The 27,907-nt window shown below is 40.3% G+C and overlaps 1 protein-coding gene across 1 annotated transcript in view; it reads left to right on the forward strand.

The window, feature by feature from the left end:
• Positions 1 to 27,907, forward strand: part of SCFD2 (sec1 family domain containing 2) — an 876,258-nt gene that overhangs the window by 141,895 nt on the left and 706,456 nt on the right. Inside the window, exon 4 of the mRNA XM_082272617.1 lies at positions 3,856 to 4,031. Coding sequence (XP_082128743.1) covers positions 3,856 to 4,031 — 176 coding nt within the window. The remainder of the gene's footprint in view (positions 1 to 3,855; positions 4,032 to 27,907) is intronic.

Here is a 27,907-nt window from a genome sequence, read left to right on the forward strand (position 1 = left end):
TACAACTCAGCACAGGGAGGTTTTGGAAAAGGTTCCTGTACTACTTTGGTGTGATTCCAGCACAATATTGGCCCCGTAGAATATGCAAACCACTTCAAAGTAGGACCCAAGTTACATCGATGTTGCATTACTTACATAATCACATGGAATGTTGGATCAAAATATGATTGCAGCATTGTGAACCTAGCCTAAAGTAAATTGTTCACAAACCTGGGCAGTTCAAACTAAGCACTTGATGAAAAAATTCATCAGAAGAGGCTACCTTCAGTGAGAAACATATGTCAAACATGATGAGTAGTTCCAGATATACTGTGTGTACACACTAAGTCATATACTAATCTCCTATGAAAGATAATCCCTCCCACCTCCTGAGCTTCCATATTGGTCATTTTATATTGTGGGCAGTCTCATAGACCAGGATTGTAACTGGGAGGACCCCATTTGTCTTTTGAAGAAAATTACAAGATTTGCATATATATTTTGTCTGCCTAAATCTGTGGGTTGAAGATTTGCAATTTTTGCAAGGAAAACCTTTGCTCAGGGCTTGACAATTTGCTTTTAATCTAGGAGGCAGTTTTTTTTTTTTTTTTAACCAACAAAGCTTACGAGTAGAACATGTAACATGATCCCGAAGTTGAACTTATCCTTTACCCTTTCACAGCCAGAGCAGTTTTTTGCACACGTTTAAAAAATCATTTTAGGCCTGAAGATTACATCAACCCCCCAAACATTATATATTTTCTGAAAGCAGACACCCTAGAGAATAAGACAGCTGTAGATCCAATTTTTAATGTCACATAATTTCACAAAACACATTAAGATTAATTTTAGGGGACACAAAGATGCAATAAATTACACAATCTTTGGTAAAATATTAAAGCTGAGGTTGCACTAAGTAAATAGATACTCAACATGTTAAACCTTGAATTTGCACAAGCCCGTGAAATGGGGACAAACTTCGTTACTCTACATTTTCCATAGGCGATGCTTTAAAAGCCCCCTATAGGTATCAGTTTAGCGTTACGAAGGAGGTCTGGTGCTATAATTATTGCTCTCATTCTGGTGTGCGCGGCCATATAAAACCTATTTTGCAATCTACATTTTTAGGCGTAGGGGTCGTGTGAGTTCACGTCTGTATGTGCATATATGTGGGGGTGGGAAGATTTTATGTGCTTGGGTGTAACTTTCACTTTTTTACAATTTAAAAAACAATTTTTTTTTTTACTCATCTTTTTTTTCTCCATCACATAAGGGACAAAAAGTCTTCTGTGATGATTGTTTTAGCAACAGGTTCTCGTTCATGAGACATCTAGGCCCTGTCCTCCACTAACTATAATGCAATGAACATCGCACTGCATTACATTCTTTCCCAGCCTTGATGGCTGGGGAAACTCTCAACGGGGGCCCAGAAGTGACATTACATGTGTGTCTGCTCTCCTCCCTCCCCTCTACCCAGCGGCACCTGCTATGCCGGTCCTGGGACCCACAAATAGGCAAGCAGAGCCCAGGATACAAAGCTCATGTGGGGTGTGTGCAGCCGTCGGGTGGCAGCCAAGGCGCCAGGACAAAGTTTCTTGTCGCCATTGCAACCTGGCACCTGGGGTTTGTTGAGCTCTGCTTTTGCTTGTGTACTTTTTTATCTTTTGCCTGTTGTAGATTTTTAAAGATTTTGACAGATGTTAATTATATATAACTAGACATTAAGCCCGTTAAATTAACGGGCGCTAGAACATATGTGGTCAAACATTTGTAAAAACAGACTTGTTTGCGCATAGCGTCCCTGTTGCCCTTGCAACATCAGGGACACGCGCAGAGCTGACCGAGCGGTTCTCGCGTGCGAGCGCGCACCCGCCGCATGCCAGCGCACACCCGCCGCTTCAATATTTTCGCCCGGCCGGCCGAAGTCTCTGCGCTCCAAGTCCCAACGGCTGTCCGTGGGGCTCATGCGCAGCAGCGCAATTCCACGGACACAGGGACTGGACGCAGAGACACTTGTACTTTATATAGTAAGATATGTATAAATGGAGGGTATATGTAATGCATACTGCTTATCAGAGTAAAGGGTCACCATATGGAAAAATCACATGTTTAGGTACACTTACATCTGGGACAATGATTAAGTGGGTCCAACCATTTATGCATAAAAATGTGCCGATGATGGTCAAATTGGCGTTCGGTCAAAAATTGATCAAATATGTCCAAGCAGAGAAAGGCTGAGGCAGAGAATAAGGTAAATCAAAACATACCAAAGTGTAGCTAAATAGGCATATCATCAAGTTATAATGATCATGGTTGGATGCAGCTCCCATAAATAGTAAAACAACCTACCAGGATTACAGCCATATATACATGTGCAGCAAGTGCTGTCTAGGTAACACTGAAGCCAAGCAAGGTTTCAGCAGTTATATGGACCACCAAAGATCGAGTATGAGCCAATCAGTGTTCAAAAGGGAACACCTTATAGTAGCAGCCAATGGCGATGAGACTGGGAGGAGGGCTGAGAGACACCCCCCTGGGCCGAGGGCGCGCCACGCGGCCACAACAGAAGGAGTGATGTTGTGTCACGTCGTCCATCTACTGGCGCATGACATTACTGTGGGCGGTATTGAAGGGGGCGGATACCTGAGGCGGCTGCATTTTTGCCCGGCCGCCCGAAGCCTCTGCACTCCAAGTCCCAACGGCTTTCCGTGGGGTACATGCGCAGTAGCGCAATCCCATGGACACAGGGACTGGACGCAGAGACACTTGTACTTTGTTATAGAAGATAATGTATGAAAGTAGCACTAAATCAAATAAACAAGTGATTGCATCCTAAATATTTGTTAAAACAAAAATATTGTGTGTTTTAATATGGTGACCTCAAACTTTTTTTTGTGACAAACACAAAGTATAAAAGTGACACCAAACTATTTTGTGACACAAATAATCAGTTCATAAAAGCCCATCAGCAAGGGCAAATAAAAAAAAATTATAAAAAAAACAAAGTTCAAAAAGGAACAACCAATTCGCAATCCAATCGTTCCATAAGTGTCCCCACGTTCCCAATTTTCAGTGCTTCCACCACAGGGTGACAGCAAATACACAAGCCTCTTACTGGATCCTGTGGCCCATCATATAGTATGGTCAAATGCGAATGTTAAATCCCTTTGAATAGGAGAACTCCAAACGCCAGGTACATATCCAGTCAGGGTTGATCCATCTTCCAGCTCTGCCTCTTTATGAAATTAGAGCTCTGCCTCCTTCAAGAACATCTGCAGCAACACAGAGAGTAAGGGTTTCACCTCCGGGCAGCCATCTTCCCTCTGGGTATTCTAGGTAATCCTCTGAAATCCCCACCCCAGTGTATATTTACTTTAAATTAAATTAAAATGTTATTGCTTTTTATTACATTTCTGCCTGCTGTTCCTATCCATGCTGCAGACCAGGAACTGCAAAGGGGTGGTGGACAGGAGTACTAATGGCAAGTCTAAATGCCTCGCTATGCTGGCTATAAACAAAGGTTATTTGTGTTTCATTTCACAGATGTGCTCTTAGTTACCCTTTAAAGAAGACTACCCTTATATTATTTTATTTTACATTGAGGGCATTCTAAGCTGACTAATGATACCCTTTACTGCAGAAACTCATATACAAATGCTGGCTTTCTCAAAGACTGTATCTGAATCCATTTAGGCATGCCCCCCTTACCTCTCATGTAAGAGATTGTGCTTGGCAGTGGATGGCTAAAGCATCAATCATTGTCACTTGGGGAAATGTGCCTTCAAAGAATAATTTAAAAGCCCTTTTTGCACCAATTTTCCATGCAACATATTCTTTGGTCTCATATAATAAGGGTTAATGTTTATCATTTTACAGGTAGAGTCACACCTGAGCAGCTTAGATCCTACATCATGCTGTTTAAAGAAAACCAAGAAGCTCTAGAAAACCACTGCGGCCTACTCCAGTTAGCCTGCGCCACAGTCCAGACACTGAAAAATTCACAGTGTGCCAAGTGGGACAATTTCCTTGCATTTGAAAGAGCGATCCTACAGGTAAGGCCTTTGTTTTTCAAATAAAATATAATTAAGGCTGAAGTTTAATCTGCTTTTATTTTTCCTTCTCTGGTTCCTTCTCCCCCCACATCAGTATGACATTTTTTCATTAAAGAGTAACTCCACTTTAATGGGGAAAAAAACATTTATAATATAGCATATACAATTGTGACACAAGTAATATTGTAATTGAATGTTATTAAAAATAACCTTTCCTTTTCAATCTGCAGCGCTGGTATTTCCTGCAAAATGCAATGCAGTATAGCAACCTGGCGGTATTCTGTACACAGATGATGTACAAAACGTCCTCCAGAAATGTCATTTTCTGCTTATGTGATTGGTTTGCTGATTTTTGTCTGCACTAGGATGCAAATCAGACTTTGGGCACCCCCTGCAACAAAAATGTACTTTTTGATGAGAGGCTCACAAAGGGAAATCCCAAATAAGGGGATGAAGACCCTGCAACTTTTCTCATTAGAACCCTGCAAGTACAGCAGCTGATTGATAATTATGAAATCCTTCTCATTTACTTTGCACATGAACACAGACAAACAGCTATTCCTTCAGAGTAACAAAATGTAGGAGTCTGCAACAAGTTTGTTAAACTCCCTGCAATGTACATTGATGACCCAGAGGGGAATGTTTTTGTCTCAACAAAAGTGGAGTTATTCTTTAAATCTTTGTGGTGTTGAAAGGCCATGTACTATATATACATCAAAGTTTTCTTAAACAGATACAATGGGATTGATTTACTAAGGCCTCATTTACACCAGAGCGACGCTACAAAAATGCGCCAAAGAAGCTCATGTACCAAATTTTTGCACTGAGCTAGGCATGTTTGGCATTGCAATTTTTGCCGCGATTATCATGCATTTTGTTTCCAAACCGCTCAAGTGTGAACGGAGCCTAAAACTGGAGAGTGCAAAATCTGGTGCAGCTCTGCATGATAGCCATAAATCAGCTTCTAACTTCAGCTTGTTCAATTTGATTGGTTTCTCTGCAGAGCTGCACCAGATTTTACACTTTCCAGGTTTAGAAAATCAACCTCAATGACTGACACATTTATTGAAAGAAGAATAGTGCAGCAGCCAGTGGTCTGAGAGTCCAAACTTGTAATATCGATATTTGATTGCAAGGAGAAATCACAAAACAGCCAACATGTTTCAGGGGGTTGAAGACTTCCAATGCAAAATAAAAAAGAAGGCGCAGCCATCTAAGTGTATCTATTTAATTGTTAAAAGCAAATATATGAATAAAAGACTGCACTTACAAGATTTGAGAAATATTCATGTAGCCAGGGAGTGAGCCAGGCTGGAACGCAAGCCGACAAGGAGACTTGGGCCGGAAGACGTCAGGATGTGATGACGTCACAAAGTGGGCGGCAACATGATTCTGAGCAGTCTCCCTCCTTCGTCAAACTGATAGGAAGAGCGAGTGAATCAGAGCTTGATTTATGGAGTGCAAATGGAAAGAAAGGGGAGTGGTTAAGTGACAACGAAGATCGGCATTAAAGTAGAACTCCACACTACAATTTTATACTAGATGAACAAAAAAATCATAAAATATATTAATGGAAGAAATTGATACTATAAAGGTAATATAAAAAATGAATAAAAAAAGATGAAAGAAAAAATAAAATAAAAAGAAAATGATAAAAATAGTTTAAAAGAGATTCATAGTTAAACTATAGAGGTGGTCTCTATTAAAGGAGAATTGTACACTACAATTCAATTATTAGAAGGTCATACGATCTCCCCTTCTTGAGTTTGATGGAGAGATTAGATGACTCTAAAGTGGTGCAATCACCCCAAGGTCTAAGGTTGCTGTTTAAAACTATACACTGTAGATCCAATATGAATCCCATAGTTAAAAAAAAGTTGAAAAATCTGAACTTTAAAGGGGTTGTGCACATGCCACAGCATAAATTATACCCCCGTCACTTAACTAGACCCATTGAAGCGCTGCAGGATTTACAAGGTTGAAACCAGGAGTGAGAAGTTGACACATCACCTCTCAGCCACCTGTCAAATGCCCTCTTAAAAAAATTCCACTGTGGATTGCTTTTTTAGAGCTACAGCAAGGGCTGCTGCAAGTGTAATTGAGCCCTTGCATTCAGAATGGTATAATCTATGCTGATCCATTGATATTTGGTACCTCTACAAGTCTACATCTTTAGGCAGGAAACTTTTAAACCTTGGTGATCATGCCATTTTAGAGTCCTCCAATTCCTCAATCGAACCCAAACCCTGGAGAAGAGGGAGATCTTTTGAGTCCCCCAAAATGCATTTGGTGTTGTGTTGACTCCTTGTGAGCAAATATCGACATTAAACGCTTTTGGACTCTTTGACCTTCTGTTTGGTGCTTTCATTGGACTTGTGCACCTTCAATATAAAATAGAAAAGACATTTACTGCCATCATCTGTTGTATGTATTTAAAAAAAGAAAGATCTAGATCGGACTATATTGACCAGATAAGGCATACACACCAATAATGGTAAAAAATATATATTTTTTACAAAATTATTAAAAAATCATACAATGTGTATGTAGGACTGTATCTTATATACAAATATATTTTACTCCTATAATGAGTTAACTGCATATAGTTGTAAAGTAAATAGCATTCAATAAATCATGAAATTTCATAGTAACAAGTACAGATATGTCTTGATAAGTCAACGCGTTTTGCTAGAGATAACTTCATCAGGATACATGAAAATTGTATAGCAGCTGCCTATAAAGAAAAATAACATTAGGAAATGCATACAAATAAATGCTCAAGTATTGTTCTATACCATCTGTGAGAAATCATGCACCTCAGTGCCAGAGGAACAGCAACGCAAAGATAATCCTCTGGGCGGGCACCAGAGTACAATGAGAAGCCAGAAAAAAAGATGGATATTGTGCACCTATATATAAAAAACGACATGGTTACTATTGTCTACAGGGGATAATACGACAAAATAAACCCTTTGACCCAATGTTCCAAGTATGTTCACTGGTTTATGCCAACAAGCCAACATGGACATGTCATGAGAACCTCAAACAAATGCTGAGTCTAAAATAAAAAAAAATAAAAAAAGATCTCAAAGCTGTAAATAAAATATATAAACTCTGTGATATTGCCAATAGTACCTGCTGAGGAGCAGTTATATTACCCCAACTGCTCCAAACAGTCCTAACGGGGTTGCTGGGCTCTTTGAATAATGTTCTAGAACAGGGTTTCTCAACCAGGGTTTTGTGTAACCCTAGGGTTCCTCCTGAGGTTTCCAGGGGTTACTTGAACAATGGGCAATTTCTGCCTCTCAGATAAGTTTCCAATGGCACTATTGTTCCTTTCAGATTATTTTAAGGGGGTAATTCCTTCCAATTGTGACAAGAGTAAGGAGCATTCTTCCCACTGACTGTCACACTAATGTGTCATGAGTTGTAGATTTTTAATTTTTAGCAGGGGTTCCCCCGAGATCAGAAACCTATTTCAAGGGTTTCTCTGTGTTGAAAAGGTTGAGAAAGGCTGTTCTAGAACAATCATAGGGTGGCAAAAAATAGGAACCCTTATGGCAAATATATTGCAACAGAGTAAAAGATATAAATAGACTAACCTGAAAACCAGGCCAGTATCACTGCATAAAATCTGCATATGTGTGGCTAAATAACACAGCTGAATGAAAGGCCCAATACTTACTGTCAGAGCACAAATTATATTCGGCCAAATCTACCAACAGCACTTATGGGCTACCAGCACTTAATGCAGATGCATATAAAGTCCTAGCAGGAGAAACACACACAAGATGCTTACTATCAGCCAATATCTGACAAAGGGAGAACCCAGTATAACAACCATCGAGACATGAGGCAAAGTTTGAGTCAACAAACTTACCATCTGGCTGGTCCAGTGCCTGTATGTCACGGGTATCCTACGGCAGCCAAGCCGCCCTATGGTCTCTCATTTATACTCTCACTGCCTGGCGGCTTTTTGCACCTTAATTTTTGATGGACTCATCAATTAGGAAGAGGTGGTGTAGAGCTCTAACTGCAGACGTCTCATAGAGTTTACCAAAACTAGCAGGAAATTTAGTCAGCATCTACCCAGAACTGAAATACCCATTTTGGGTGGATTTATTATGTTAAATGTCTGACCAGTTTATTGTTAGACATAATCTTTTGTAATATTTGTACCACAAAGTATTGCTTCATAGTGTTTTGACTTTAGACCTTCTAGACACTGATGCTTGTTATAAAATAATATGTTGTGATGTTGTTTTGTAACCAGAGCAAACCACAAATTAGACTGTTCGCAAACAAATATTTAACATTTTACACCATGACCGGTTTGTGTTACCACAGTCTATGGTCTGGAAGGTTGCGTAATATATGTTTCTTATTTTTAGTTTCACAGGCAATAAACGGATGGCAGTTTTTGTCCTAGAGCATCCCATTTGTTTACACTATATTAATTGTTGTAGAGATAGAGTTGATTGAATTTGGTATACAGATGCTTTTTTTGTATGGAACACACTTTATTATTAAAGCAGCATGGTGTTAAGTATTAAGCACATTTGCCTTGCAGACTTTGGGTCTCGGGTTTAGTTGCAATAAAGGACACTGTTTTCATGGCACTTGTATGTTTTAGTATACAAAGATTGTAGACCTATGTAAATCATAAATTAGCTAACTCAGTGAGAGTCTCATTTCTCCTGTATTTACTTACCTATTAACTTCGCTAAAAAAAAAGGAGGAAAAAATTTGGTAGGTAGTCGCGTGCATTGCTCTCAACTGGGCAGTAAAAAATACAAATGTACTATATTGTTTACCAATAAATATACAAATCCACAGAACCACTTAATACTAACGTGTACAATAATAATACCAAATACCATTGTGTCCTACACAGCCTTCTTCAAATATGGTTCCTCCAGAAGTTACTAGAGGTTCCTTGAGAAATTTAACAATTTCTTCTCTGAAATCAGTAACCACTGACACCAATTAACTTTTTAACCATGGGGGGAAATATGCTTCCCACTGGCCACCAATGTAAGCAGCATAATTTTCACAGGGGCTTTTCTCCTATTGACCACCAGCGTAAGGGGTCCCTCTCCCAGTGAACACCAATCTAAATGGGCCCATCTCACCAACCACTAATCGAAAAGGACCGGTCTGTATTGGGGCATTTTTTCACAGACCATCAATATAAGGGCTCATTTACCTTTGTGGTGCCCTCTGAAGAGGGTGTTTGATAGGTGGTTAGGAAGCAATATGTCACCTCCTCACTGTTTGTTTTAAACCCTAAAAACCTGCACCATCATGTCACAACCATATGCATTGCATGTGGCTGTGGGGCGTTTACTGCACAGCCTTATTTAGCTGAATGGGTCGCAATTGGTGGGTAGTACTGCCCACTAAGCGCAACAGAGGGGATACGTTTTGCCACACATATGCACAACTTTTGCAGCTTAAGGGGGAACAGTTGGGGGAGGTAAAACCCTTTTCAACCATGGGTATTTACCACCCCCCAACTGCAAGTATAAATGAGGCAGAAGGGAACATGAACATTTTCAGGCCATTATTATTATTTGCCTCTGTTTATTATTATTATTATTGAAAATAATTGTATTATATAGAGCAGCTCTTGGATTTTAAATGCATCAAGTATGCCACATTCCTTATTGTTTATTATTCTTCTATCTCAGGTTCACACCAATGTCCCCTGAGTTGTAGATATATGAATTATTAATATTATTATTAATTATCTTTGAGGTCAAACAATTATTTCAAGGGTTCCTCCATGTTGAAAAGGTTGAGAAAAGCTGGTCAAAAAACATAAAACCACATGACTGTCTGAAACATCTATTGCACTTTCATTTATGGAAAAATCCCATATAACCTTAATCAATTTTTCCTTATCATAGTCCATTAAGAGTAAACCATATCTATTACAGTCATGCCAATATTCAAAAATGGGTTATAAATTGCCCAATAATCTTCTCAGCAGTGAGATCTATTCCTCATGAATGATGTTAACCCATGAACATTTTCCCTGAAAATTCTTCAGGTGATGTGGCAATTCATAGTCTTTCCTTTGGCTCCAATCACATCTATGCGTTTTTTGGTGCTTTTTGCAGAAACCTACTACAGTTCATTTAATGTGGTTTCCTATAGGACACATTCACAATTATGCTTTTTTCAGCCACTGCGTTTTTGGAAAGAGACTTTTTTAAATGCAAAACTGCTTTTTTTTTTTTTTTTTTTTGCTTTTTTGGTTCAATAGACTTCATTGGAGAATCTGTACAAAGCACGTAGTACATTTTTGCCCTGATTTTACCTGATTTGTGTTTTGCGTTTTTTAATCTGCCCAACAACAAATTGGCCAAAAAAAGAATAAAAAATGCAAAACGCAAATTGCGGTATAATAGCCCATGCAAAAATGCACAGCAAAGAGCACTGCAGAAACAATCAAGCAAAAATGCAAGCTATATAGGTGTGAACCGAGTCTTTATGTACATCTGGATTTGCACTTCCTCTAGACATCAGTTAGCAGCACTAAATAGCTCTCATTACTATTATTTAAAGCGGAGTTCCGGCCACAAAATTTTTTTTTCAATAAAAATACCCCCGGGACAGTCAGGGCTAGTACATTCCACAATGGATAGCCTCTGATCTGTCCTGGGTCGCACTTACCTTTTAGAAGAAATACTTACCTTGAAAATTTATTCTCCAGCGCTGCCATCTCGGATGTGGGCAGCTGAAGCCAGCGCGTCCTCTTCTGCGTCCTCTTCCGTGTCCTCTTCTCCCAGAATGCGCCTGCACGGGCCCCGCTCGTCACTTCCGGTGCAGGCGTGTCATCCCTCCACAGCTTCTGGGCATGCACAGAAGGTGTTTAGCAAGGAATGAGGCGCCGCACCGGAAGTGACGAGTGGGGCGGGTGCAGGCGCATTGATTCTTGGGAGCGATGACGTTCAGCTCCCAGGAATAAATGCAAAGAGGAAGTGACGGTGCGCAGGGGGAGGAAGTGGAAGAAAGGTGAGTATATTTTTCTTCAATAACAAGGTAAGTAAACAAAAAAAAAAAATCGTAACTCTCCATTTCTTTTTCAGGTGACCAAAAGCAAGTGGATGGCCTAAAATCAATGTCGATTTTGTGGCCGGAACTCCGCTTTAAACAAAAGTAGGTACTCCTTTTTCTGTTGCAATCCCCAACTTGTTTCAGTACAAAAATAAAACAATATTTTTTACTTTCTGCTATAAAACCTATCCAATAAAAAAAATGTAAAAAATCAAATTTCATCAGTTTAGGCCAATTTGTATTCTGCTACATATTTTTGTTAAAAAAATTCCCAAAAAGCGTATATAAATTGGTTTGCGCAAAAGTTATAGCATCTACAAACTATGGGATAGATTTAAGAACTTTTTATTTTTTTACTGTTTTTATTAGTAATGGCGGTGATCGGCGACTTTTAGCGGGACTGCAACATTGTGACTGACAAATCTGTCTCTCTTACGCTTTTTGGGGACCAGTGACACTAATACAGTGATCAGTGCTATAAAAAAATGCATGTATAAATGACACTTGCAAGAAAGGGGTTAACATCAGGGGGATCAAAGGGTTAAGTGTGCTCCTAAGGAGTACTTTCTAACTGTGTGGAGGGTGGACTGACTGCAGGAAGTGAGACATCTGTGTTCTTGATTAGTAGGAACACAAGATCTCTCTCTTCCTGTCTGACAGAAAGATGGTCTGCCTTGTTTACATAAGCAGGCCGTCATTTCTCTGAACGATCGCGGGTGGCTGGTTGCCATTGCGGCCGCTGGACCCACTGATTGCCTCGCGCTCCAGAGCCGATGGAAGAAATCACATACAGGTACGTGATTTTGCGCTAAAGGGTTGCACTGCCGCAGTAAATGTATGTGGGGCAGTCCTTAAGTGGTTAACAAGAAAAAAAAATGCTATTTTTTTTCCCCTTTCCTTGGTAATCTTTGCAAATAAATGTCACCACATTCACTAAGCTCTAGGGAAAATTCTCTTGAAAAGTGCAACCTCCCTTGCAAAGAGCCTTTTTGGCTTTAATAAAAGAACCTCAAGGGATTAGACTGATATGCCTGAGTATGCAGGACTTAGTAAATTATACAGTAAAAAGCTATTTTGGCATTGGAATGTTATTACAGTGACAAGCTGAGGATTGCAGTACCAAAGAGAGTACCTGCCTTTGCATAACGAGAAAACTAATAATGATAGCCATTTAGTGCTCCTAAATGATGTCTATTAGATGTAATCTCTTATAGAAGTAGAAATGCTAGTGTTAATAAACAAATAAGGATGTAAAGAAATTAATGTACAAAAAATGTCATGTTTGCTTGTTACTTTTGTATCGGGTTTACATCTTGGGGAATAAAATGCTATTGGAATGATATCTTTGAACATTTCAGACTTTGTAAATTAAATATGAAGCTAAAAAGTTTTTTTTTTTTCAAAATTGTCAGTCTTTTTTTGTTTAAAGCAGAAAAAATAAAAACCGCAGAGGTGATCAAATACCACCAAAAAAAAGCTCTATTTGTGGGGAAAAAAAGGGCATCAATTTTATTTGGGTACAGTGTCGAGCGACCACGCAATTGTTAAAGCAACGCAAAAATGGCCTGGTCAGGAAAGGGGTAAAACCTTCTGGTGCTGAAGTGGTTAATTGGTTGAATGATCGCATTTAGCAGAGCTTTACCCCCGTCACTAAGGGAAAATTCCTTCACAAAGTTCAACTTCCTTTGCAAATTGAACAGTTCCTTTAAGTATTCCTTTGCGAATTGAATCTCCAAAGATATAGAATCAGCATAAATGTGATATAACCCAGCTTTTACACAGCCTGCTTAGATGCTTCACAGATCACATTTAACACGTAGGTGGTATTAATGTAAATCAGTCATTTTTTCCATCTCTAGCCACATTTGTGTGATCACATTTCTCATGCACCATTAGTATCTTGGTAATCAATATATAGCATTCACCTGAAGCGGTAGGAAAATCCCCTTTACTACTTTTTCCCATGTAAAGAATTTTGAAACAACTTACATATAGGTGTCTTTCAAATTATCCTAACCTGCGCCATTTAGAAGAAATCGCCTGATGTTCATAGTTATATAGTTGGTAAGGTTGAATAAAGACACTTTGATGCAATGACATCACCGGCGCATGCGCATTCTGTCCTCGATTGATGACATGCTCGTGCTATCAGTCCATTTGTACAGGTGCCATGCCTCCATCAGCACTCCATGGCACTGCCATCCGGTTAGAGTGCGGGCCCGTTGAAAATTTCCTGAAACACCCTGTGAGACTTGCAACATCACAGGGGGGGGTCAAAATCAGCACTCAGCATTGACACACAGAGCACTTGGCTAATGTTTACTGCGCATGCACAAGATTTCAGCCATGACACAGGCGGAAAAGAAAAGTATACTGCGCATTGAAAGTGGAAGACGACAGCTAATATGGCATAGGCTTCGGCCAGGAGACATGAAAACAAAAAGAAAAAAAAGAAAAAACATAAGCTACAAGCTAGGGGGAGAATTATTATTTTGATGCGTTCTAAAAAGGTTTAGCATATTAGCCTTATGGTTATTGATGATCTGGGCAGCTGAGTTTACTAATGCTTTAAATAACCACCCATCCTTTCCTCATAATAATCCATATTGGTATATTGACAGACTGGTAAAACTTATATTTTACCAGAGTGTACTATCCAAATCCTGTTTCAAGCATTTTCTCTGGTGCAAAGATTTACTCTTTTAGGTACTTTTCTTTTCCATTCATTTACCAATGCTCTTGGTAATTTGTTTTGTGGAGAGTGAGCTGTGTATTATCTTTCCCAGTAATTAGCATTGAGGAAGCAGCTCCTGCTTTGCAAAGAGCCACATGGAACTTTGGTCACCTTGGGCCATCCAAGCTGTATGTTTTTTTTTGAGTCCCTTCTGCCTTGCTTTGTACCCTGAGCTTAGTTCCCTTACCCCCACTGGTCACATCATGTCTGTATCTAGACACAGGGGGGGGGGGGGCGGGGGCCCACTGCCATGGGTGACCCTGACTCACACTCCTGATGCATTGTTGAATTGGGCAGTCAGGAGCATCTCTTGCCTTGTATCTCTGTGAGGTTTCAGGATGGGCAGGATATTCAGCTAATTTATCATTTTAGGGCTTCATCTCATGAGTGTCTCCCCCTTGCTGATGGGAGTGTGTTGAGTTTGATCTTCAGCTCCCTCAGGATGTAGTCTTCCCTACACTCTTATGGTGAGAAAACCCACCTTACATCCCCTGCTTACCCTTAAATAGTTACTTCACATGTACCCTTGCCAGTTGGGCATGCTGACTTTGTGGGATCGAACTCTTGGTTCCCCTGGTAAATTCAGGAGCCAGTGGTTCACTCTTTGGATGTTCTTCCAACTTAGTAATTATCAGGGTCTGTTCTGCCAGTCCTAGGAAGAGTTCTTGTTTCTTTGGTCCTTATGGAATCAAGTGAGTTGAGGCGTAGGGCCTTTTTCTTTTTAGACCAGCTATGGTCTTCCTACTACTAGGACATAGTTCTTAGTTTCATGTGTCTGATATCAGTTCTTACAAGACTGCTCTCACTCTCCTTTTTTGGCCACATTAAGTTCATAAGTCTTTTCCTTGTAGGGAAGTTGTTGTTCGTTTCACTTTTGTGTTTGAATTCACCAAATTCGTGCTTATGGTGTTTGATTCAGTGTTTCTCTAAAAGAGCTCTCACTGATTATGTGAGCATTGTCCTTGGTCCTCAAGCATAGTTCCTGATTTTCTGTTAATCATAACAAATTTTCCATACCAGATAGGGGGTTTGACCTCATCCTTAGCCAGATTTGGGCATTGGTCCTTCAGGGAGCTTTTGAGCTGCAGGCTGCCCCCAGTTCTTGCTCATGTTTTGCTTGTTAGCAATTGTTTGCTTTTGGGCATCCTGACAGTTTGATGGGTCCCTAAAAGGATGGAAAAGAAAATAGAATTTTTGTACTCACTGTAAAATCATATTCTTGGAGCCAATAGAGGGACACCAGTCTCACCCCTCTCTGTGTTTGTGGGAGGGGTTATCCTGTGCTTGCTTACATTTTTTTTTTTTGCCAGTGTCCAGTTGTCCTATGGGTGGCAGCATAACTTAACAGTTTATGATTTCCCGTGTCCCTTGATGGATTAGGGATTTTACGGTAAATGCAAACATCTTATGTACTGCAAGAGTTTAACAACATAATGTATTGAATAATAAAAAATGATAGATTTGTTTCAATAAATTCTTGCACCACATTGTTGTTGGCAAAGCTAAAAGATTGCAGTCGAACTGTAGTGTATGTAACCATATTTAGATATAAAAACCTACACCACTTATTAGGTTGGTAATTGAACGTGCCAGCAAAGTATCAGGTTCACCTAACAGCTGACAAGTAACTAAACCTTTATTTACCTTTCCATTGACCCTGCTGTCTGATTTACCACCATAGCCTAGAAAAAATGTTTGATATTTCCAGGCATGAAGGAATATGCGTCAGTAATGCTGGAATCCCACAATATATTGCTCAGTTTGTGAAACGCCAGCCACTAGTCCTGAGTATTTCCATATATTGGATGGGGGCATTGGCCAGACGACCAATTTTCGTTTAATGTGTACGTCCGTGAAAAATCGGAGACCTTTCGGAGATCATGCGTGAAAGACCACGCATGATCTGAAGTTGCTGACGACCCGGTAGTCTAGGAACAAACGTCCCAAAAAAAAAAAAAAAATCGGACGAGAAATTTCGTGAACATTTATGCACTGTCAACTAAAAATGCAAGAGCAAGAGAAAGAAAAATCGGAGGATATTTCGTCCAATTTCCGTCAAGTGTGTACGGGCCTTAACTATCCCTCTGTCTTATCTCACTAACTGTTAGTTTTATTACCACTGCCATGTACATTTGTTTGCGTGTTTCTTTTTTTTCCCCCCCTTTCCATACTTTTGTGAATTAGTACTACTGGGACAGTGAAGATGGGGACATACCTCGAAAGCTTGTCCTGAAAAAATTGTATGTTCGTGCAAATAAATAAAAAAAGTATCACGGACATTACTTAATTGTTTCTGAATCTTGGGTAAAAGTTGTATATTTGTCTCCACTAATTAAATGTTACTTCCCTTCAGCGGGGAAAAGTACAGGTTCAGATTAATCAAGTTTTATACTTTAGTCTTTGAATTGTCTTTTTCTAAATACTTTTTTTTTTTTTTTTGCATATTTTCATAAATCAGTCCCTGAGTTCTAAGATAAGCCATACTAGGGCTGCACTGATATTGGTATCGGTGGCGATACTAAGCATTTGCACGAGTACTCCGATGCCTGAAACCGATATGTTTGCCCATACAAAATGAATGGTCTCAAATCGCACTGCAAAGAATCACGTGATTTGAACAGGAATGCGGTGCGATTCGTGATCAAATTGCATTCGGGTTCCCCACCGCTTCTAAGTGAACCCAGGCTTGTCCTAGAGACTTCAGCATGGGTTCACAGGTTTGGTGCAGAAAACCGCATTAGATTCGGACAGGAATCACACTACATTTCTGTTCAAATCGCATGTTATTCTTTGCAGCGCGATTTGAGCCCATTCATTTTGTATGGGCTCAGATCGAACCACAAAGGTATCGGTAATCAGCATCGCGGAGTACTTGAGCACCAGTATCAGTACTCGCACTCGCCCATAAAAAACATAATCGGTGCAACCTTAATCCATAGATTATTGAATCTTAATATGTATCTAATTTTACCTTTTACCTATATTGCAAATTGCCTACTTTTTTTTTTTTCCGAATGGGAGTCTGTTGATGAGATGATGTATGAGCTATGAAAAAAAAAAAAGATTTTGATAAGCTCATCAAAACACTTAATGTAATAATCCCAAACAAAATGATGGCAAATGTAAAACAATTGTAATGCTCTTGTACCATATATACCATTATAGAATGACTGGTTGTGTGATACATTTCTGTTTCTCCAGTTATGTTTTGTAATGGGAATCACTTTCAAACTAATTATGTTGCCTGACTACTTTGTTTCCCTCTATCAGTATCTAATAGCATATTAAAAAGTCTATATTTTTCTAACAATACTTTAGGACAAGAGCTGTGTTTATCTAACATTTAGGGTCATTGCTCATACATGACTCCTACATTTCCTGTTTTGGGGCAGACTTTTTGTTCCTGCTTCTTTTTCTGGTTTTATTAAAAGGTGAGCACAGTATGGGGCACATCATCTTTCAAGGATTATTTTATATAAAAATGACAAAGAACACTGGGATTTATCATGCAGATGTGTTCCACACAATTGGACCACTTCCCAGAAATAACCATTAAGGACATCTCATTAATTCTTTTAATCATTCGTTTTTTTTATATATGTGTGTGATGTGAAAGATCAGGATGTTGGGGCCATGAACTAAGCAATTCTGTAGGGTAACATCTAAGCTGTTCAGTTTGGAAGGGTAAGCATAACCAGAGCTGAGCCACTCTATACTGTAAGCATCTAAAAATACACGAAAAATGCAGAAAATACAACTTGGTAGCATTACATAGATAATTGTGATGTCTTTTGAATGCAATATAATAAACCTTTAAAATTCAATGCCTTCCAAGAGGCCAGTGTTGGGTTGAATAGCTGCATTTTTATGTCTTTTACAGTCTATATTGATGTAATTAAAGTGATTGTAAAGGTAATTTTTTCCCCTAAAATAACATTTCTATACTTACTTGCTCTGTGCTATGGAATTGCACAGAGCAGCCACAAACCTCTTCTTTTCAGGTTCCCTGCCGACGCTCCTGGCCCCTCCCCTCTGTCCAGTGCTCCCATGGTAAGTCGCTTCCCATAGTGGCACTTGTGCGTGCTCGCACCCGAGCCCCGCTGCTGCATCCATTGACAAAGACAGCGGGACTCGGCTCCGCGCCCCACTCCCTCGTCACTGGCGTTGATTGACAGCACTGGGAGCCAGTGGCTCCCAGAGCCACAGCAGAGCCAGCGAGACCAGGAAGTAAGGGGAGAGAAGAGCTGCAGATGTGCATGGTGCTGGATCGAATGAGGGCTCAGGTAAGTAAAAGGGGGTAGGGGTGAGGGGGCATGCTGACACCTAAAACTTTTTTACCTTAATTAAAGGAATGCATTAAGGTAAAAAATGTTTAGGCTTTACAACGACTCTAAGTTGTCACTTTCTCCTATTTTGACTTTATTTTCTTATTTTTGTCCCTCTGGACTATCATTTAGTTTTACATTAAGCACAACATTAGGTGGAGCTTGGATTTACTGGAGATATTTCTATCAATGGTGATACCTTAGTTCTCAGAAGAAACAAAAGATCATTGACTGTGGTTTGGCTTGCTTAGAAGCACCTAAAACTGATTTATTAGTGATGGATTTCCACTGGAGAAATTTATAAATGAACACAGAACAAGCTGGCACAAGCAGCTCATATAGAATAAACACATATTTCCTGTGTTTCCAAATTATGTTCTGTCTCCAAAAATAGCACATACCCCTATTATTCTACTTTAGCACTGGATGAATCCCAGGAGGCTGGTAGATAATGCACCTTAAACATTACAGCATGCATCCAAATTAGTGTGCTTCTCGATGTAGCACCCTCCCAGACAGGTGCTAGGCAAAGCATATATGTGATCCTGTTCTGCTTATTAGGAGGGTCTGATCTGTTAGTTAGCCTGTCGCATGCTTCCAGGTGTGATCTGTTGAGTATGGGGAGTCTCCCCACTGTATCCAATGAGGGACCTTGTTGTACAGTGGAGGAAACCTAGCCAATACCAATAGGTTTTATGACTGTCCCAGTGGGTGGGCATTGCTGCAATGCATCCTGGGATTGGAAATAAATCCGGAGGGGGCATGTGACAGGGTGTCTTTTGGTGGGAGCAGTCTAAGCAAGAGATGGACGGCTGTCTCTCCTCCTGCTGAAATGAGGAATGTGGCCCAGGCAATCGGCCTAGGGACCAGGGGTTGAGCTGTGCTGCAGAAGGATCCAGTGTGCTGACCAAGTAGAGCTGCTGTGCAGACTACTTCAGGAAAAACAGTATAATGAATACTCAAGAATCTGACCAGGGGTCTGCCTAAGAGAGGGGACCACTTCAGAGGGGTCAAGGGAATCCAGAAGTCAGCTAACCCAGAGTGATACAGTAAAAGGGTTGCCAAGTTGTTAAGCCCTAAAGATTAGGGGGTAAAGCGGGCGCCAGAAAGGGCCCTGAAGTTGCTCAGCAGTGCAGTCTACTATAAAGGACAGCTACCTCAGGAAAGGAGTGCCTTAGGAAGCTAAAAGGACTCTATCACAGTCAAAGGCAAAGTAAAGTAAGCGGCCTAGCTGGGACTAGCTCAAACAGCATTAAACAGCGTCAGTCAGCGTTAACCAGCATCAATTAGCATTTTCTATATCGTCCCAGAATATTGTGTATAGTTCAGTTTAATTGGAGTATCCCACTCATCCCTTCTCTTATCCAAGTTCCTAATAAAACATAAAAACCAAAGAAACTGGACTGGTCCTTGTCTGAGTTAAAAACACTTTGAAACATGTCAGAATGTTCTACTGTTGCTAATGGTAATCCAGGGGAACCCACACACAGCAGCTCCCATGGGAGTAGTGCTACATCAGATTTAGTCAGTGGAGACTGGAGACCCACCCCACATACTAACCCAGATATCGGAGGCAGAGAGGTTGAAATACTGTTTACCCCATATGATCGTACATCTAGAACATGGAAAGCATGATTAGATAGGTGAATATTTACTTTATGTACACTGAAACAATTAAAAATATACCATCATAAAAGTGATCTATGATTTTTGGTTTTATATTCTTTGGAGTATGAAACAAAATAAGAAATAAAAAACAGCACAGAGGCAACCTGTAGGATCATTGTATGCCAACATCCAATTGTTTTTCTGTGCATGTGTGTCTTCCCCCTGAGCACACTTTTTCTAGCTTTAGCTATTTTACAATAATTTAAATAAAGGATGGAGCCTCACCTGCTGTTGACAAAACTAAACCTGTGAAATGTTCTTTAAAACTTGTTTTACCTGTAGTTCAAACCCCTCTCTATTCTTGTACATCTTCCAGGACAGAAGTACAAATTGTTGCCAGAGATCCAGAGTGCCCAAACTGTAAGCATTGAGTGCACTCTTCCATCAGCAAACACAGGCTTGGGCAGCCAATGATATATAACATTGGGGAGATTTACTAAAACTGGAGCAGGCAGGATCTGGTGCAGTTGTGCATGGTAGCCAATCAGCTTTTAACGTCAGTTTGTTTACTTAATCTTTGACAATAAAACCTGGAAACTGATTGGTTTCTGTGCCCTGGATTTTGCACTCTCCAGTTTTAGTAAATCTTCCCAATTGTGTTACTGACAGCAACCCAATGTAGGATTGGTAAGTGCCACTACTGGCTATCCCGCCACATTAGGCCAAATTCTGCGCAGGGATTCCACTTTGAACATGTTGCCTTATGAGGAGTTTGTGTAATCTCCATTAGAGTGTGGCCTGATGAGTTATGAATAAATCTCCATTAGTAATTGTAAATAGATAAATGTAAATATAAATGTACAAATTTTTGATTTCAAACTCATATTTGATATATGATGGTAGATTTGTAAGTTGTGTAACCCAGACGTACCGGCAGTAGTATTAATCCAATTTAACAAGTCTGTTTGAAATGCCAGCCTGCTATTTACACTTAAACACATAAAAGGATAAGTCTGTTGAAGGGCGGGCTGTTTGCTACCTGGGAGGTGGCCTGCTATTTACACATACTGATTTGCAAAATAGTATCACCTTGTAATTAAGTTCCTGTGAGCCAGACATCCTGGGGCCAATGCAATAGGGTGAATAGACCATGTCATGTCCGCCCTTAAATTCAGCCTCCATATCAAAGAACTCTCATTAAGATATGAAATGAAGATGGACCATCTGTTGAGGGTTGGACAATGTGCCCCGGATATGACCTTGCATATCTTAAATTTCAATTTCAGAGCAAATCAACATGTATAATTAAATTCTCCCTCCAACAGAGAGGAGGGGTTAGCAAGGGGCTGAATTATGCTAAGCTAGGCGAGGAGGAAGTTGTCCAATCCTGAACGAGATGCGCCCAGAGGGAGGAACAGGGCAGGATAGCTGAACCAATCAGAATAGCCCTATACAAGTCTATGGGATAGAGGGGTATATTATTCCAAGGTGAGCAGGGAGGAAGGGGAAGCCATGGACCTGAGAAGGGGACCCCATATCATATTAAACCACTGGTAAATATCAGGGCACCTCCTAGCACTTAAATGTATACATGTTTGTAGTATTTGTTGTCTGTCTTGCGGTGCATATCATAATAATTTGAATCCCATGCGCTATATCTGTTCAGTTAAACTTTGAATATTTTCCATTTTTGTATGTACTAGAGATAAAATTGTTGTGAAATAATATAGGCTTCAAGGCTACTTATCAATAAATTCCTATTGCTGTTTTGAAGCTTTTACTCATGGTCAAAGAACTCATTTAACTCGAATATTGTCTGAGGTAAATTAAATCTCATATCTTCCAGATAACAGAACATAATAAATATCTTATGTTTAAAGTGGTTCTAAAGGCGGAAGGTTTTTTTTCTTAATGCATTCTATGTGTTAAGATAAAAAAACAAAAGGTGTGCACCAGCCCCACTTATACTTACCTGAGCCCCAATTTCAATCCAGCGTTGTGCACGAGAGACTTGGCTGTTCGGGACTCTCCCTCTGGATTGGCTGAGATACACAGAGGGTGCAATTGGCTCCCGCTGCTGTCAATTAAAGTCAGTGAGCCAATGAGGAGAGAGGGGGCAGGGCCAAGCAGAGCCATGGCTCTGTGTCTGAATGGACACTCGGAGCGGTGGCTTGGCTTCAGGGCCAGCCTTTGGGGTGTGTGCCATGGGCAACAGGGTAAATATTTAGAGTATTTTTGCGCTGATTTTTTCCCTGTTTTTATCTTGCTACTGCACCCACTTGCAGTCAATTAGCAGCAATTATACTCTTAAATAGTTTTTCAGTAGATACAGCCATGTTTAGAGGGGCGAGGGTGGGGGCGCCACAGGATTAGCTCGCACAGGGTGCCTGAACATCTAAGGCCAGCCCTGCTCAGCTTGGTTGCCCCCATAGCAAGCTGCTTGCTATGGGGGCAGGAGGGAGGGGCCAGAAGTTCCAGCCAGGGACCGGATAAGAGGAGGATCCGGGCTGCTCTGTGCAAAACCACTGCACAGAGCAGGTAAGTATGACGTTTTTGGTTTCTTTTAAATAAAAAAAAAAAAGCCTTTTGTATCACTTTAAAAAGGGGTTTATATCTTAGCCCTTTTATATAATTATATAAGCTGTCTAAAGCAGGTATACAGTGGTGATCGAAAGTTCGGGCACCCCAGGTAAAAATTTGTATTAATGTGCATAAAGAAGCCAAGGACAGATGGGAAAATCTCCAAAAGGCATCAAATTACAGATTAGACATTCGTATAATATGTCAACAAAAGTTAGATTTTATTTCCATCATTTACACTTTCAAAATAACCGAAAAGAAAAAAAAATGGCGTCTGCAAAAGTTTGGGCACCCTGCAGAGTTAATATCTTGTACTGCCCCCTTTGGCAAGTATCACAGCTTGTAAACGCTTTTTGTAGCCAGCCAAGAGTCTTTCAATTCTTGTTTGAGGTATCTTTGCCCATTCTTCCTTACAAAAGTCTTCCAGTTCTTTGAGATTTCTGGGCTGTCTGTAACGCACTGCTCTTTTAAGGTCTATCCATAGATTTTCAATTATGTTGCGGTCAGGAGATTGTGAAGGCCATGGCAAAACCTTCAGTTAACGCCTCTTGATGTAATCCCCCTTGGATTTCGAGGTGTGTTTAGGATCATTATCCATTTGTAGAAGCCATCCTCTCTTTAACTTCAGCTTTTTCACAGATGGCATCAAGTTACCATCCAAAATTTGCTGAAATTTTATTGAATCCATTTTTCCTTCTACTCGTGAGATGTTCCCTGTGCCACTGGCTGCAATACAACCCCAAAGCATGATTGATCCTCCCCCATGCTTTACAGTTGGACAGAGGTTCTTTTCATTAAATTCTGTGCCCCTTCTTCTCCAAACGCACCTTTGCTCATTACGGCCAAAAAGTTAAATTTTAACCTCATCGGTCCACAGAACTTGTTTCCAAAATGCATCAGGCTTGTCTATATGTTCATTTGCAAAGTTCAAATGCTGATTTTTGTGGTGAGGACGTAGAAGAGGTTTTCTTCTGATGACTCTTCCATTAAGACTATATTTGTACAAGTATCTCTTTATAGTGGAATAGTGTACCACAACTCCAGTGTCTGCCAGATCTTTCTGGAGGGATTGTGCAGTCAAACGTGGGTTTTGAATTGTTTTTCTCACAAGCCTGCGAGCTGTTCTGTCTGATATTTTTCTTGGTCTTCCAGATCTTGCTTTAACTTCCACTGTTCCTGATGACTGCCATTTCTTAATTACATTCCGAACAGAGGATATTGACATCTGAAAACGCTTTGCTATCTTTTTATAGCATTCTCCAGCTTTGTGAGCGTCAACTATTTTCAATTTCAGTTTTCTAGACAACTGCTTAGAAGATCCCATGGTGCTGATTGTTGAGGCAAGGTCGGATGAGTCTTGGCATTTAAAACCTTTGAGATTGACATCACCTGGTCTTCCCAGACGATGATTGAGAACAATCCATGACACTGGCAGGTCTCAGTCTTGCAAAGGGGGCAGTGCATGCTATAAATTCTGCAGGGTGCCCAAACTTTTGCAGACGCCATTTTTTTGTTTTCTGTAATTTTGAAAGTGTCAATGATGGATATAAAATTTAACTTTTGTTGACATATAAGAATGTCTTATCTGTAATTTGATGCCTTTTGGAGATTTTTCCATCTTTCCTTGGCTTCTATATGCACATTAATACAAATTTTTACCTGGGGTGCCCAAACTTTCGATCACCACTGTACTTATATCATTTAGGATACACATATGTACTGTGTACTTAGGCTAATGTGTACCAGCATGTACTCTACTTTTATCCAGGTAAATGTAGGTGGTATACACAAATTACTTTTACATCTGAAAACAATTTTTCACTACAGATCTTTGAACCTCTGACAAGGTAATGTTAATGTAATCAGTCAATTTCTTTGTTCATACTTAATCAAATAACTTCAAAGCTACCACAGTCCTAATCAGGGAAGAACATTAAGAAACTATTTCAAGGGCAGCATTAAAGGAATGATATAAGACTGTCGGAAGATACTTCACACATTGTTGTACATGCTTCCTAAGCTTAAGTGTAATTGGTTTTGGGAGTATAGTAATTGCTTAGTTTGCAGATCATGCCCTACGTATAGATGTTACCCTGTTGCTTTTTGCTATTTTACAATGACTAAAAATCAGTTTTAATGGTGAGCTTTTGTATTTTACAGTGTTTAGTCTTATAATAATGTTAGTAGCTTTATGTAAATAATCTGATCACTAAGTCTCGGTTTACACTAATGTGATGCGGGGAAACACACAAGATTCGCTGTGTTTCTCTGAATCGCATCGCACTCTAAGCAATCGCACAGCGTCCATGTGATCTGCTGCGGGTGTCAATGTTATCTTAACAACACTCCGAAACAGATGGCAAAATCACAATGCGTGGGTGTGAACACCTATGCATGGCAATTAAGGTGCTGGAGAAAAAAAAGGGTCCTGTACCATTTTGGTGCAGATGCGTTGCGATTTCAGCCATACAAAATGTATGGCTGAAATCACACTGAAAAGACATAGCATGTGATGTGCACAGGAATGTGGTGCGATTCCTGTGTGAATCACATGCAATGTTTTCTTGCACACCAGTGTGAACCTAGCTTAAATTTAAGAGCCTATTCACACTTGTACATTTTTCTGCATAGAAATGCATGTATATTTCCTAGCATGCTACAGAGTGGTGATGGGACCAGAATCACGTCAAACAATAATAAGCATTATAATGAAAACTCAAATGTGCACTCTTTTCCTTTTGAAGCTGGATTCTAGGCAGATTAAAGACAGATTAATGAAGCTCTGTAATTACTAATACATTAAACACTTGCCGTCCGCCCCATAACCGTTTTACTGCTACCAGGCAGCAGCTGTGCTCTAAATCACGTATATATACGTGATCCCACAAATCCACCTGCAGGGGGCACAAGCATGCCCTGCCGGCAGGCCGCTTCTGCTGTGCTAATTCACACAGAAGCAGTTCTGCGGGTGCCGGTCATTCGATGTCCTCCGGCACCTGGTGATCATTGGTAAACTACACAGAACAGGGATCTGCCTAGGTAAACAAGGCAGATCCCTGCTCTGACAGGGGGAGAGATGGATTCTGTGTTCTTGCAAAGCAGGGACTAGAATCCATCTCTTCCCCTAGTAAAAGCAGTACTCATAGTAAACACTGTTTAGGGGTTAGGCATACAGTTACCCCCTTGATCGCCCTTGATGTTAACAACTTCCCAGCCAGTGTCATTAGTACAGTGACAGTGCATATTTTTTTTAGCACTGATCACTATATTAGTGTCACTGGTTCCCGCAAAGTGTACAGCTGCAATATCTCAGTCCAGCTATAAGTCACTGATCACCGCCATTACTAGTAGAAAAAATAAATAAATAAAAATTCCATAAATATATCCCATAGTTTGTAGACGCTATAACATTTGCATAAACCAATCAATATAAGCTTATTAATAATTTTGTCATCAAAAACATGTAGCAGACTACATATTAGCCTACATTTATGAAGAAATTTGATTTTTTGAAGTTTTTACATTGGATGTGTATTATAGCAGAAAGTAAAAAAAAATATATTTTTAATATTATATTAATATAAATTGTTGTTTTTTTGTTTTTAGTGCAAAAATAAAAAAGTGCAGAGGTGATCAATTACCACCAAAAGAAAGCTCTATATGTGGGAAAAAAAAATGACATTTTATTTGGGTACAGTGTCGCGCGACCACACAATTTTCAGGTAAAGTAACGCAGTGCCATAGCTCAAAAAAATGGCCTGTTCATGAGGGGGGGGTTAAATCTTCCCGAGGTCAAGTGGTTAGTAAATGTAGTGTTTAAATGCAGGCAGTGTTATTAGTGCCTTAATTTGACCTAGTATCAGCTGATAGTAGTGGCAAGCTCTGATACTACCCAGAAACGTCAGAGCTATACTCCTTAGAACTACCCAGTATTTGACTGTAAAATTATAGTTTTAGAGGCTGCTGCAGGTCTATCCAGGCACCTCTAGGTTTCTATACATATATCTCATACTCGTTGGCCAAGCACAGCTTCCCCAAAGCCCATCCATGAAACTACAGTCTTGATCGATACACCCCACCCTGTCTAGAAGCGGGGACACATTGGCTGTTGAGAGCGCCTCCAGCATCCCAGGATTAAACATTCTCCTTTTTTCACAAACCTGCGCATGCGCATTGCGTTCTTCCTCCCACCTGTTTTAGCAGGGCTTGTCTATGTATATTAAACTACTGCCAACAGTACGCATATATGCAGCCTTACTGGACTGGGTTTTTTTTTCTGTGGGCCCACATATATGTGTATCTGTCTTTGTGCTGGGTGCACAGAGACCCTGGGTCTCACCGGGAGCTCTGGGCCCCGTACTAGCGATCAGGACCCCGAAACTCCCTGTTCCAGGTCACCTAATTTGCTATGATAGCCAATTGGCTATCCCTTTTGAAGCCCGCCTCTGAGTTTTATTTCTCTTTGAATGGAGGGGAGAGATACATTGTATCTCTCTCTCCTTGCAGGGTGAAATAAATAAACAAAACTGTAAAAAAAAAAAAAAAAACATAATAAAAGATAAAGAAAAAATAGCTAGATCAAGGTTTGATCTAGGTCAGTGCCAGAGTTAGTGTTAGGGTGAAATGTTATGGTCAGTATATTTTAGGTAGGATTTGAAAAGAAAAAAAAAAAATTAGTATCAATGCCAGTTAGTGTCAGTGTGTTTTAAAAGATATGTATATATATATTTTTTCTAGATTCATACTTACCTAGGTGGATGCAGCATTGGTCGCCCGACGCCTCTAAAACTGAGAACCGAACGATCGAACACCTCCAATCGTTCGGTTCTAACAGCTCCATGAGCAGAGAGCTGATGACTTTCAATCAGCAGCTCTCTGCTCTGCCCCCTCCTTGCTCACTGGAACGCTGGACTGTGGAGGAGGGGGGAGCGGACAGCTCAGGCTCTCAGTGGCTCACTGAGAGGCTGAGTGGGGTGCCAGTCCAGGCATGTGGCCGGATTCTGACTCTATGCACTAGTAGTGCAGTATTATAGGTAGTTGTGGTGATTATGTACAGTTTTTACTAACACATGATGTCAAAGTTGCAATATTGTGCTTAGACATTAACATTTGTTTTACCCTTAGCTGCAAATGGGTTAAAGTGGAAGAAAAGGCTAACACTAACTATAACTAAAAACATTCCCTGACCCCTTCTTCTACATACCTTGTGTAGCACACCCCACTTAGGAGCCGCTGGTGAATTGGAATCCCCCACCCTGCACAGCCAGGCCCCCCCGAATTTTCACAGGAATCCTTGAGTCAGTGAACAGTCCAGCACTTTGTTTTTTGTATTTATTGAGGTGATAAAACTTGGATAGAGATTAGGAAGATTATGGGATGCCCACTTCACTTCAGAAAACTTCAGGGACAGCTATATGCACCCCTCTTCCTCCAGCATGCACTTGCTTGCCGACACAGACTCAGCTGGGACACTTTAGTGAATCTTGCAAAAAACACTCAACTAGATTAGCAAAAGCCCTTTACAGGCAAGGACTCCGGGCCCCTTTTGTTGTGTAGAAAAAAGTCCA

The sequence above is a fragment of the Pelophylax lessonae genome, assembly GCF_965119305.1.
Source record: "Pelophylax lessonae genome assembly, chromosome: 1".
NCBI lineage: Eukaryota > Metazoa > Chordata > Amphibia > Anura > Ranidae > Pelophylax > Pelophylax lessonae.